Below are 13,277 nucleotides of genomic sequence, written 5' to 3'. Positions count from 1 at the left end.
TAATTGGGAAACTCCCCGTGGATGTAGTGCTTTCCACACAGAAATGATCCCACTGCAAAAGATCACCTTCCTTACTGTGGTCACCAGAAGTTTTTGAGTCCAGTCTACTCTAAGTTGGCCAATTTGGAGTTACCATTGATATTTGAGACTTTTAGTTTGCCTGTCCTCCCTGAAATGTTAAAACCATGGGAGATGGGCAATGAAGAAGCAGTGAGTTTGTCATGGTGTGCTCACCTACACCRGGTGCATGTTTTAGGAGCAAATTTTAGAGACTGGGGCTTTTCTGTGCCCCTGTGCTTCATTCCCTTTCTCTCCTGGTGGAAGAAAAATCCATATTTAACACCATAGGCCAGGCTCTGCTCTCTGTTGGAGGAAAAGAGTTATTTTGGATTTTTGTGATGCCTTTGAAGTAGCAGCATGGCTGTCTCTTGTGACTGGCTTTGTGCTACCACCAGTGAAGCTTCAAGGCTTCTAAAGAAAAATGTAACCTTGTTCAGGTCTGTAGAGCATCATTTTTGCAGCCCTGGGAATGAATCAGGAGGGAATGTAAAGGTTTGGCTCTTCCACTGCTGCACTTGTTTGAGCTTGGGATCTTTCAGGAGCCTCTTCCCAGTTACACCACTACAAAATTGGAAATACAGTATGAAAATAAATAGCATTGCACTTAGGAAGGAAGTGAGCATGGGATGCCAGATTTGAAGCTCCCTAAATTCGAAGCCCAGATTTCTCCTTATATTGGCTGTTTTCTCCTCAGTAGCTTTTATCCCCTTGGAGGGAGGCTCTATCATCTTTCTGCAGTAAAGCCTTCACCACTTCTGTACTCGGACCAAGTTCTGTGTGTTACCTTCTCCATTCCTTTCGCTTTGAGCGATGGGGTTGTATTTCTAAGGACCAGCTACTCTGTGCGTGCACTTACCGGCCCCTCTCCCTCTGTCCACCCACCACCTCGGGGTTGGTGTGTGCCACCTGTAAGTATTGCCTGCCCCACGAGGTACCCCGGACTAGCAACACCCAACGTTGATCCRCAGAGGGCCATTCTGCAGCGCTGCGTCCTTGCACTACCTTCCAAAACAGGACCTGGCTATGGGGCCAGGCTGAGCCCTCCTTGGGTCCCCTCTTGTMTCCCCCTTGCTCTCAGGCTTGCATGCCACGGGTGAGGAGAGGAGAAAGACGCAGAGGAGTTGGGCAGGCTTCAGACGAGAGTGGTAGCAGGATGGGGATGCTCTGCAGTTGTGGCTGGCTTGGCTCTTTGCTCATCTCCATCTCTTCACCTTGGCACCAACCTACCCCCGGTTTCTCCCCAACCTGCCCTCTCCCATCCCCTTTCCATGCTGTTTAGCATCTTCCCTCCAAACCAAAGGCCCCCGGTTGTTGCCTTAACATGGTATGTGCTGTCTGTGTGTCATTGCCCAAGTGTCTTTCAGTTTGTCCTATCCCGTGTCCACCTGGTCCACTTTGCCAATGTGTCAGAACAAGACTGACCTGCTCTCATCTGGCACAGCGAGCCTTGCTCTGGCCTGGCCTTTTTGCATGCTGCTGTCCTACATGTGCCTGATAACAGCGTTGTCCAAGCTGGTAGGAAGGGTGCTATTTTATAGTAAATAAGCTCTCTGGTTCTCCAGAGCCTCCTGACTGTTGCAGGTAGTGTTTTATATGGCATTGACTGGAGCTGCATCACAGTTAAATGTGCTGGTGGCTCTTGTGCTAAGAGGATGTTTCAAAATACCCCTGAAAATAGGGATGGTTGTCGAGAGCCTGATTTCCTTTCTGTAGCCACCACACGGGAGCTAAAAGAATAACTGCACTATCCCTGCAAATTTGGTCTGGTTTTGATGTTGCTCCTTGGGTGTTTCCCCTTTGCAAACACATCCCAGCTGCTAGCCCTGCTCTACTTCTCTTACCTGGAGATGAAATTCCCTCCTGGATCCCTAGGAAATCTTGGCTTGATCTGCCACCCCCCTGTGCTGGCCCTGTTATGAGTCTTCTGATTTTTGGGGAGCGGGGACTCCCAGGGTACCTGAGGTCAGTATGTCCCAGCTCAGGCTGGGGCACAGGCTGCAGGAAACCACTGCCCAGTGAAGCAGTCTGAGCAGTTGAGTTGCCTGTGCCCCCCTCCCCAGCTTGTTCAATCAGAGCAATGCACTCCTGTAAGAGGGGTCACGGGCCCCTCAGGCTATTAACTGGCCTGGGTCCAACTGCAGCCACCATGTGAGGTGGGGAGAAGAGAGCAGTGAGCATCTCCCTTGGCAGGAGGAGAAAAGCCCTCTGTCTCTGCCCACTTTGAGTCTTGTGCCCTCCATGGGACATCTAGGACCTGTGGCAAGAGGTCTTCATGCCCTCCAGCCAAGCAGCCCAGCTCGATGCTGAAAATCGTGATATTGTAGGCACAGAAAAGACTCACCTCTGTAGCAATATATTTTGTTCTTGATTATAGTTTAGGAGGGTCTGATCCTGCAAGCTCCTAAGCACTTGCAATCCCATTGACTGTAGTGGGAGCTACAGGCAGGTTAGCTACCTGCGTGGGACACTAAGGGCAGAARCACTTTTCTTCCAAGCCAGAGTGTGGCTCAGCTTAGATAATGATGAAAGCRAAATAGCTTTTATTTTCTTATTTTAATCTTTTTAGGCTTCAGTGGCTTCTCTACCTCCTTGTGCTTCCTCTGTGTTGCTTCTGTTTGTGGGGCTGTCAAATATGCAGCTTTGCCATCCCATCCCCTCTTCTCTCTGTAGCAGAGCAGCCTTCATCCATCCCCTGCTCAGAGCCCAACAGTGCAGTGCTACCTGCAGGGAGCTGGGAAAGGGCTGAAACCCCGTGAGGTTGGCACCAGCTAGATTTTCCTGGCAAAACTGCAAAATCTCTTCTACGTACGTTGTTTTGTCAGGCTGATGCTGTGAGCCCAGTCCAGAGATGCTTGGGGCTCCTTAAATCCTTTGCAACCAGGGGTGGGGAGGGGAGTTAGAAATTTAGGAGAAGATGGTTGCCCCCTAAAACTCTCCTCCTTTTGTGTGCATGAGCCACTAGATGGTGCCAGAAGATAGGAAACCCCATAAGCCGCCCTAAATCTCTGCTGTTTCTCCATCAAATGGCACCCTAACATCCCTGGCTCCAGCAGGGAGACCCGGAATAGCCTCCCGAGGGATGCAAGCCTGAAAGCCTTCCTCTGTGGTAAGGAGATGAGAAGAGTAGGTGGGATTTGKGCTGGGAAAACATGGCCTGAAGAGCATCTCTTTGTGAAGGGATCTTGGATAYGGCCGCTTTGTCTGAGCCTGCCGAGCCTCCCTCTCCCCGCCGCGCCGCAGCAGCCTGCCTTTTGCTCTTCAAGCGGATCCACAGCCAAGCGTCCCTATGTGTCAGGGTAGCTCCCAGGCTGAGAAAGAGCTTTAAAAGCAAAATCCCCTTTAACTTGCTGCCACCACTCATTGCTAACAGCAACCATTTTCTTTATTCAGTAACTGGGGGAAAAAAAAAACTGGCTGATTTTTAACTTGCAGCCAGATTCCCATCATTCTCCTCGTATTGTTCATGTGGTAAAAACTTCTGGCAAATGCTGAGTTTACTGAGGCTTAAAAAGTGTGGTTTTGGGGTAGAAACAGCTACCAGGCTTCTGGATCCAGTCTGACAGCATGGGCTTCATCCCTTGCTGTCTTCCAGCCTCAAGCCCTCTCTGGCTGAGGAAAGGAGTTGGTGAGGATGTTTAAGCAAAGACCCCATGGCATTTGGGCAGGGAAGTGCTCTGGGAGAAATTGCATTCAAGGACACCTTATTTGACAGCTACTTGTGTTGGGACTGCTTGTACTTTCCTCCAGAGGAGCTTGTGCCAGTGTCTTTGCTGCGTGTCTCAGGTTTGAGACCTTAGTTTGAGCTCTCTCCTCCCACAAATGTCAACAYGTGACACTGAAGAAAAGGTCATGTTTTCTTTACTTGGCTCAGTCTTGTGTTCCTYTCCCTCTTTCCATCCTCAAGAGTTAATATAGTTTACCTGTGGTCATCCCTTAGGGCAGTTGGGTAGCTGATGTGACACAAATTGCTTCTGGCATCTGTTGTCATTGGGGAAATTTGTGGATTGGCACTGCTGGAATCAGGAAGTTCAAGGTGCTGAAAGATGACCTGTTTTTTATGTCTGTACCCCCCTGAGATAACATGCTCCTTCTCATCTCTGAACATCCACCCACCATGTGGGGTTGTGTAGACGCGGGGGAGCGAAGGCATGAGGGTCTCCGGGACTTGCTGGTCTCCAGGCTGGTGGCCGCTTGCTTTGAGGAGGCTCCCGAGGTTGGGGGGGGACCAGCCCATGACATCCCCCTCTTCTCTTGCAGGTGGCGCCTAGGAAACATCAGGACATACAACCCGGAGCAGATCATGCTCAGTGCTGCTGTGCGCCGGTCCAGCAGGGACGTCAAGATCATGAAGGAGAAGCTGATCTTCTCAGGTATGCATGGGACACAGGATGGGGTGGCTGGGCTGACCCAGCTGCATTGAACCATGTGTGGGATTTGGTGCCAGCTCACCCATCCCAAACTGGTTCTGAGCACCGATTTGCTCCGATATCCTCCATTTAACTTCCCAAATTGTGCCACACAGTGCACTCCAACGTCCCACAGCTTCATGCGTGGTTGATGATTCAGAGGGGAGAACAGCTCTAAAATTACATAAAATAGCAGCATCCTAAAACACTAAGTTGCCACAAATAGYGGTGATGAGCTTGGGGTGGCCTTGGCAGTCAGAGGCACTAGAGACTGAGGGGTTCCTGATGTCCTCACGCTCCTCCTGGCTTTTATTTGCATTGGTGCGTGTTGTCCCCCTCCACGGGGGCACCTTTCCCACGTGCCCATCTCAGCACACCTCTAAAAAAAGCTCTCAGAAACATGTACAATGAGAGAAATGTGTTCAGCTTTGAAAGATTAAAGTTAGTGCGTTAAGCTGGAAAACTTGCATTTTAAGGAATGTGAATATAATTCCCCCTTGGTGTTTTTTTTATTGGTTTTCTTTCTTTGTATTAGGGACTAGAGACCTCCAGCAGGGATCAGGGTTTATTGTACTGCACACATGCAGAACAAAAAGACAAATCTTGCTTCAAAGAGCTTATTGTGTGAAATGCAGGCCTGGTTCTGCTCTCCAGAGGCAGTGAAAATTGGGAGTAAATCAGGTCAGCCCAGAACGAGAAAAGCCTTGTTAGTCCTATCAGAATTAACTCTCCCCAAAATGTTCTCGACGTAAAATGTTCTTTAGAGGTAGAGGATGCATATTTAAATTTTGTGCCTCTGAAACGAGTGTTTTTGCTTGGTGTTTACAATTAAAATATTAGTGGAGGCGCATTTTTCCCAGTGAAACCAGTGACTACAGGAGCTCTCCCCATTTCCAGAATGACAGTCTGGGCTGAGGAGATTAAGACCATCCCTTGCACCCTCTGGCAAAGGTGGGCAATTCAGCCCATGGCACAGCGCGTCCCAGTATCTGGGAGTCTCGTTTTGCCTCTCATGGTGGCGGGATCATCAGGGCCTGAGATGTAGAGGTGAGGTCCTGCTGGGAACCAGATCCTGTTCAGATTTGGCGTAAGTGGGTGTAAACTGAGGGTAGCGTTTCTAAAGCCTGGGGGAAAATCCCTGCAGGATCCCAGAGGTCCCGTTCTGCATACTGCTGCTGTGCTGGAACTTCGCAGCTGCTTGGTGCCTCAGTTTCTCCATCAATGCCCAGTGAGGAAGGCTGTGAGCTGCTCCGGGGCTCTTAGATGCTTTTATTGTTTTTTATTGGAGCTTTCACAGTATCTTCCCTTCTCTGCTCTCGCCAGAGATCAACAACGGTGTGGAGAACACGGACGAGCTGTCGCTCTGCTCCGAGAATGGCTACTCCAACGAGATGGTGACCCCCACGGATCATCGGAACACCAAGCTGCGGATGAACTGAGGAGCTCAGACCCAACGCTGCAGCGCGGCTGGCTCCCCGCGTTCCCTTTGGCAGCGAGAGCCGTGCTCTCCTGCCTGCTCCGGGATGGGAACCTTTGAGGAACTGCTGGTTGGGCAGACACCCCTTCCCGTTCTCCCATCGGTGGCCACTCCACCTCTCTGGTTGTGAGGTCGTGGGGCTTTTTTGTAAATATGTAGAAAGTCCAATTTTTTTGTCTCTTTTTTTTGAGTGTACCTGTTTTTCCAGGGCATGAATGGAAATACCTTGTTCATTAAATCATCCACCTTATGGCTGAAGTTATTTGAATCTTGACGTGGCAGCCTTGGGGATGCYGGGGAAAGCAGGTGGGACGTGGCTCCCCTTTCTCTCCCCGCTCACCTCCACTCCTTTCCTTGGCGCAGCAACTGTGTAGCTGAACTCTGTTTAAAACGTACGTTGTGAAGTTCTTGTGAAGAGTCATTTTTGTTCTTTTTTTTATGTTTGTTTTTTCCCTTCCTGGGCAATGAAGTTTTAGCTCTACTTTAACAGGAGGCTGTTTGGAGGAGAGAGAAGCTTTCCTAGGAGAGGAGATAGCGCTGCTCTTCCCTGCTGAGGTTCAGAGCCAGGGGAGGAATTGCACTGGCTCGTTCTGTTGGGCACTTTCTCCCTGTCCTGTCCCCCTTTCCCCAAATGATGCTTTCAGGAGAATGGCCTTTTTTGAAGTAAAATGACCTGCTGCAGTCTTAAAGCAAATGGCTGTTATGTGGCCTCTGCTGGCAGCAATGATTTGGCTTCAATTTTTTTCTCTCTCCCCTGAGTGGGGCTCTACTGAGAGCCCTGATGGCTTGCAAAAAGCAGTGCCATGGGTGCCACCACCGCTCAGCGATCTGGCTGAAGTGCCTGCTGCTTCAAGTGGCATTTGCAGTCGCTCCTGGCTTGCCTGTCCTTGCACCTGCCGAAGAAAAGGTGGCATTGCAGTGCGAGCTTCTGCCTTTTGGGGCCAAGCAGATGCCCATGGGCGAAGGATTTGTAAATAGCTTGGCAGGGGAAACTGCCCAGGAAAATAATTTATTCCTGCAAGGAGACCTTATCTCCTTGCTTTCAAAGCAGAATGTTCTTGAGGCTGCATGTCAGTGTCCTCCAAAGGAGCGACAGTCTTGCAGCAGATGCTGAGGGGCTCATGGAGGCGAGAGCTTTCCTCCACGTTTTTCCAATGCAAGAGGCTGTAAACCAAAATCCTAGACCAGAGGTTAAAAAAAAATAAAAAAATAAAAATCTCTAAGTAGATTGCATTTTTCCCCTCCTTGCAAGAGCTTGCAGCCAGCCCAAGGGAAGTCTCGACTCTGCTCCTGCTCTTCAAGGCGTGGCTGAGAGAAGCCTGTTTTTGGGTCACTTTGCTGTTCACACGGAGCCAGTTCCCAAGGCAGCTGAAGCCAGCCAAAAGGCTGCTGTTGATGTGAATGGGTTTTGGCTCGTTCCCCATGTCCTTCTGGTGTTGGGTAGCTTCCTTCCTTGCTGCATCGCGGTTGACACGACGTGCAATATAAGAAATCCCATTGATCATGGGCTTCCTTTGAAGTTTGGCGTGCGCTGCCTTGGAAATGTGGGGAGTACGAAAGTTGTTTCCCATGGAAGGAGTGGGAGCCAAGGCTGAGGCTTTGAGTGCTGGCCGAGCCGGGGTTTCTCTGCAGAGCTTGCGCAGCTGGAAGAAGTGACCTTGCAGAAGAGAGTGGTATTTTGGGGGTGCTGGCGTGTATCATGTTAGACACCAAATGCAGGTTTGGTATAGCCAGAAACAAGACATGATACAAGTTCTTATCATGGCAGCACTAAACTGTTAATTTTTTACCTGCAATTCAGTAGTGTTTTGAAACACCAGTCTTGTGCTTAGCGCAGAAGAATTGGGGGCAAAACTGGCCAACTGAGTTGTATAAAAGGAAAGAAATGAAATAAAATGCCAAAGTGACAGAAGAAAAATGTTCCTACTAATAATGCAAGTGAGTAATTAAACCTTAATTGTGATGCTTTAATGTGCACTCCCTAAGCAGTGCAAATCAAGACTTTAAATCATTTGTATCTGCCCTGGGTTTTTATGAATGTAGGTGGAGTAAGACCCCGGTTCATGCTCCCTCTTTCCTTCCCCAGTACACTGTCCTTTCATATGGTACTCTCTCTCAAACCTGTGAAAAAAGGTGGGTTTTTTTCCTGCAGAACTGCAAGATTTTGGTGGAATTGAAGGCCTTTGAGAACAAGTTGCTTCTCCCTTAAATGTGGTGCTGTATTGAAACATTCCTGGCAGATTGTCATTGCCAAGTGAGAGACTTTGTTAAATCTCGGCATCTGTTGATAATCATCTGCATGTTCTGTTCTTATTCTTGAAGATGATTTTATTGAAAGGTCAAGTGCTTAAAAGCTTGGAAGTGTAAAAAGCAATCCAATGAAGAGTTGCTGATTTTTTTTTTTAATTATTATTATTATTTTTTTTACAATGAGACCCAAACCTTATGCGTAATGCACTGACTGTTACCGTTATCGTCCTGAAGATTTGCTACCTTTTTTTTAAAAAGGATGAGACTTTTTTGATGCAAATAGAGCTAGACCAAAATAAACTCTGCAATGCTCTGTGAAATAAACTGTCAGTATTCCCCTGCCGCTCCGTGACRTTGTCGTGTGTTTGGGGCTTGCTTGCAACGTGACGGTGCCTTGCTCACTGCGTCACTGGCGTTGATCTTCTCCCCGTGCTTATCCTTGTCTGTGCTTTATGGGGGACACGGACACTTTTGGGAGAGGGTCTTCCCAGAGGAGCATTTGGAGATCTATCCTTCTTGAGATCAGTGCAGTTGTCTCCCATCCCCTCTTCCATCCAGATTTTAGATGATAGTAGCTGAAAAGCGGTTGAGTGGGGTGGAGATGACTCTGCAGAGCTGTGTCTTGAGCAGCAAATATAGAATAATTTTCACTGCTTGTGGCCATGGGGGGGGCAATGATGCGCCCATATAACTGTTCAGGCAGCAGTTTTAAACCAAACCAGAGTAAGCAATTTATTTTTAACATGCATTATGCAAGTCATTGCCCCAGGGTGCTATGAAGGCCAAAAGCATGAGCAGGTTCAAAGAAGCATAAATGGCTCATGCGCCCATTAGCAGCTATTAAACACAGCAGTCCAGATGCAACTTCCAGCTTGGAAAGTCCCCGACAGCTCTTTGCTGAACATTTATATTGCTTGGTGCTTGCTCTCTTTCTTTTACTGTGCTCCAGGATCTGCTCCCAGCTGCAGTCAGAGGATGCTTTGGGTGAGGAGGGGATCTCGTTTGAGCCAGCGTGGCAGTTCTTATAGATTCTTCATCGTTAAGTCGCTGTTTTCTGCAGCCTGTGAAAGGTTGCATTTAATTGATAGTATTTACTTTAATCCCTTTCATCTATCTCTCTGATTGGTGATTGGTAGTCAGCAATGTGTCATGAATTTGACTGGCTTCAGGAACACAGTTTGTATGTTTAAAAAAAAAAAAAAAAAAAAAAAAAAAAAAGCCCTTGGGGAGGGGGTAAAGCTCCTGATATCCCCCAGTACTGAGTAATCTGTAACTGGGGGCTATCATTGCTGTTCCCTAGTGAGAGATATTGGAAAGTTGAAAGAAGAGAAATGAGAGTCGTGTCGGCTGCATCTATATTATTCAAATAAAAACRCTGAGGATTAGTCGCTGGCACTGAGCCCAAATGGCTTGGGGCAGCCAACTTYGATGCCATTTAACTCTTTCTGCCCCTCCAAAACTGCCCTCATTTGTAAGAGCTTAGTGGTACAGCTGAGTTAGTTCTAGTATCTGGGAACCTTCCCAGCCCTTTAAATTTGCCAGTAGAGTTGTAGTCTTGGAGTCTGGGAAGTGATGCTGATGTGACCATGCCCCAGGCCTATGCAGGCAACTGCCTAAGAAGGACCTCTCAGGTATCAGCTAAAGCCTTAATGCGGTGCAGCACCTAGGAGCTTGGAAAGTTCAAGCTGGAAATGAGAAGTCAGGCTGCAATRTAAACGGAAGAGGAGATGTGAGATTGAAGGCTGGTTCCCTGTCTCCTGGGCTCCTAGAGCAACGCAATGTCTCTTCAGCTGGAGCACTAGACTGAATGTTGAGCTCGATGCAGGTATTGACAATGGATGAAACTAGGCTTTTTCCTCATAAGTCTCTCTTGTTTTCTCCCTATTCTCCTTCCTGAGGCCCATTTCTGCTTCGGTTGCTTCTCTGCCGCCTTTATCTGTTTGGGTCTCCTGCTTTGGTCTGTTCTCCTGGATGCTATTGATTACCCTTTGCTTTTGTTAACTGGCTGAGATGGTGTCTTGACACACTCCATGGCAAGGTGGAGCTGTGGATGGTGGTGCCAGGGCTGCATAGACAGATGTCCTGGACAGGATGTGTTTTCTTCTCTCAGAGCATGAGTTTGGAGGTACAGACCACAGTGTGATTAAGCCCTGGTCACCACCTCCCTCAATGTTCCTCACTGTGGCCTCGGTTACCTGATTTATCAGCAGCTCTCTCCTACCTTTCTTCTTGTCTCTTCCATTTTTTTCTCCTTGTTTTCTCTTCAGCTTAGCCACATCCCTTCTCCTTCCCATTCCTTCCTCCTCTTGACACATGCACACTGTTCCTTTTATAAGCCTTGGTCTTCCAATTGCTTGCTCTGGAGTTAGCAGTACAGCCTGTCAAGACGCTGCGCTTTCCYYGCAGGCTCCTGGAGCTCCTGGACCRACATCCCTTATTTCCATTTTGCATCTCTTTAATGCTTGTRGCTTTGCACCTAATGGCTTCTGTGGGCCGCCTGCCAAGGGCTGGGCATTTTTAATGYGAAGAGAAGAGATTTTACAGGGAAGCAGGACTCGCAATGGTGCACTGTTTTCAGTGTCTGCRTCTACCCTGGGAGGAGACCCAGGGCACGTGGAGGGGATGAGAGGTTGGGCTCTTGCTTCTGCACAGAGCATCCTTCCTTGAGTGCTGTCTGGCAGACACCCCCTTCAAAAACTCCCATGTGCTCACGCAGCCCTCTGGGATGCTTAATGCCCTAGTTTCACACAAGACCACCACCAATCTGGGCTGTAGCACAGCTTTTGCATGGTGGCAGGAGCTTTGGGGCACAGTGGCATCGCATGGGGAGATCCAGGGCCAAGTGCAGTGTAGTCTGGCTGTAGTAATCTTCTCACTAGGAGGCTTGACATGGGCAACAGGGACAGCTGCACCCTAGAAAACCTTCTCGTTGCAGTCACTTTGCGTATTTACAGCATCTTCCTAGTTGGTTCCTCTGTGGCTGCAGCCCCCTGCCTGAAGTGGAGGATGGGCTTTGAGCGTATCAGCAGCCCTGTGCACTGCTGTTGCAAGGAGAGGACAGCTTTGCACGCTCGCTGAAGGGTTCCTGATGCTCCCGCATGCTCAGGAGACCCTGTCCCATGGGTGCTGTGCTGCTGTTTGGCCTGGTGACCCAGCTCCCAGCGATCTCTACATAGAGAAAAAACAGGTCTGAGGCCACCCTGCATGGCCAGGCACCCCAAGCTCCGCGCATGCCTGGCTATGGCAGAAGTCCTGGCCAGCGCCGCCTGGCAGTGCCAACGCTGTCYGAGCGGAAGATCCTAAGAACAAATCCTTCCTCCAGCCCTCCCAGCCCACTGTGCAGGCTGGGAAACCACAGGCTCTTTCCAGGTTGCCAGCGATTCATATGCAAATGGTGGGAGCAAGCAGGATGCCAGCTTGTGCCCAGTGCCTGGGTGATGGGACAGGAGAAAGGAGCCAGCCAGCAAATGTGGCTGTGGTGCCTCAGCAGAGAGGTGATTTCACCAGAGTGACTACACACAGGGGTTGGTTATTGCTAATATTTCCCTGCTGCCTATCATGAAATAATACTGGGTAAGAGAGGAAAGGTGGTCTGTGTCACACTAGGGGTTTTGTCAGTCTTCAGGACAGCAGTTACTTTGTGGAGCAAATACCGGCTTCCCGAGGGCTCCTTTGATCCCTGCTATGAGCATTTAAAAGTCCAGCCAACTGTTGGGATTGGGCYGCAGAAGAGGGTGCGGAAAGCCACACGGGGCAAACCTCCCCTTCTGTCCTCGTCTTCCTCATGGACCTAATTACCACACTTTAATGAGGGGCTTTGCAGCTCTTCCCTGTTCCAGTCTGTTCCTGCTCYGGGTGCCTTTCTGCTCAAAGAGCCGTATTTTATTTATCCTCTTTGGTGTGGTTTTCAGTAAGTCGGAGACTCTATCAAATGAATCGTTCCACCTGGACTCCAGTTTGCTCTCCAGATGGCTCAGCCCTCTTAAGCTGCCCTGGTGTAATATATTTTTTTTCCTAAGCTGCTATGGGTTTTCCCTGGGTCCTGGCTCCTCCCTGGCTGGCTGTTATTGACAGCTGCATGGCTAATGCCCTGTAGCTCTCCAGCATGTCATTCAGGAGAAACAAAAGCAGATTTCTCCCCCACCTCTCTGGCAGCGAGGATAAAGGGGATGCTTTTGTGCTTCCCGAAGCATTGCCGGAGAAGGGCTGAGTGTGCCTTGCAGCGGCGACCTGTCTCCGTGCAGAGCCCCAACACGAATGTGAGCTCTCCGAGAGGGAAGCTGAGGCTTGGCTAGGTTCCACCTGGAGGACGCGACCTGCTGGCCAGGTAACATTTGACTTCTTGCACTAGCATTTGGGGAAGCATCACCAGAAAAATAAAACCATCGCTGCTGTGTGGGACTCAGATGGAGAGGGTGATCCGGGGCGGGGGGAGGTGACCTATGGTGAGGAAAACTCAATCCCTCTTCAGCCTCGGCATCACTTGCCCTGTGGGTAGACAGGGGGGCTGTGAGCTGGGCAAAGGTGTCTGGCTTACTCCAGGAAGGGTGGCAGGGGGTCTCTTTGTATGGAGGTCAGCCCCAGCTGTTTCTTCCCAGCACCGAGCTGTGCGGAGCTGCAGGTGACCCCGATAGCTTGGAAATGTGAGCAGGTCAGGGACAGAAGTGTGGACAGAGATGTGTTTGTCTTTGCCGGAGCTGCGTGCGCCCGCAAAATGCAGAGCTTGCCATGCTGTGTGCAGAAGGCATCTCTAGAGACCCGTCTTTGTTGTAACTTCTCTAAATCACTTCAGTCTGGCTAAGAGCATTTTTCCTTCCCTGCATAGCCCYGAAGGCCTGTCATTGGCGTTCGGAGCGGCTGGAGCTTTCACCCACTTCTCCAGGGTTTCTTAGGTATTTATGTAGTGCTCGTCATGCTGCTTTGACTGCTCTTCAAGTCCTGCAGCACCCCTGTGACAGGGTCAGAGCTGCTTTCCCCACTGCTGTGGGATTTTGGAGACACAAAGGAAACGTTGACACTTTCTTGGGATGGAGGGGTGGGGAGAGGATCCCGAGGACTAGACTTGTCCGTCCTACACCCAGCTA

The 13,277-nt window shown here is 49.6% G+C and overlaps 1 protein-coding gene across 4 annotated transcripts in view; it reads left to right on the top strand.

Moving 5' to 3' along the window:
- Positions 1-6,193, top strand: part of GDPD5 (glycerophosphodiester phosphodiesterase domain containing 5) — a 172,310-nt gene extending 166,117 nt beyond the window's left edge. For all 4 annotated transcript variants that reach the window (XM_026082650.1, XM_026082648.1, XM_026082651.1 and 1 more), the window contains exons 15-16: positions 4,318-4,430; positions 5,790-6,193. In XM_026082650.1, the coding sequence (XP_025938435.1) occupies positions 4,318-4,430; positions 5,790-5,905 (229 nt within the window). In that variant the 3' untranslated portion in view covers positions 5,906-6,193. The remainder of the gene's footprint in view (positions 1-4,317; positions 4,431-5,789) is intronic.
- The last annotated feature ends 7,084 nt before the right edge of the window (positions 6,194-13,277 follow it).

Source organism: Apteryx rowi, unplaced genomic scaffold (assembly GCF_003343035.1).
Source record: "Apteryx rowi isolate R43461 unplaced genomic scaffold, aptRow1 scaffold_587, whole genome shotgun sequence".
Lineage (NCBI taxonomy): Eukaryota > Metazoa > Chordata > Aves > Apterygiformes > Apterygidae > Apteryx > Apteryx rowi.
Note: the sequence above shows the minus strand (reverse complement) of the source record. Positions and strands in the feature narration are given on the sequence as shown.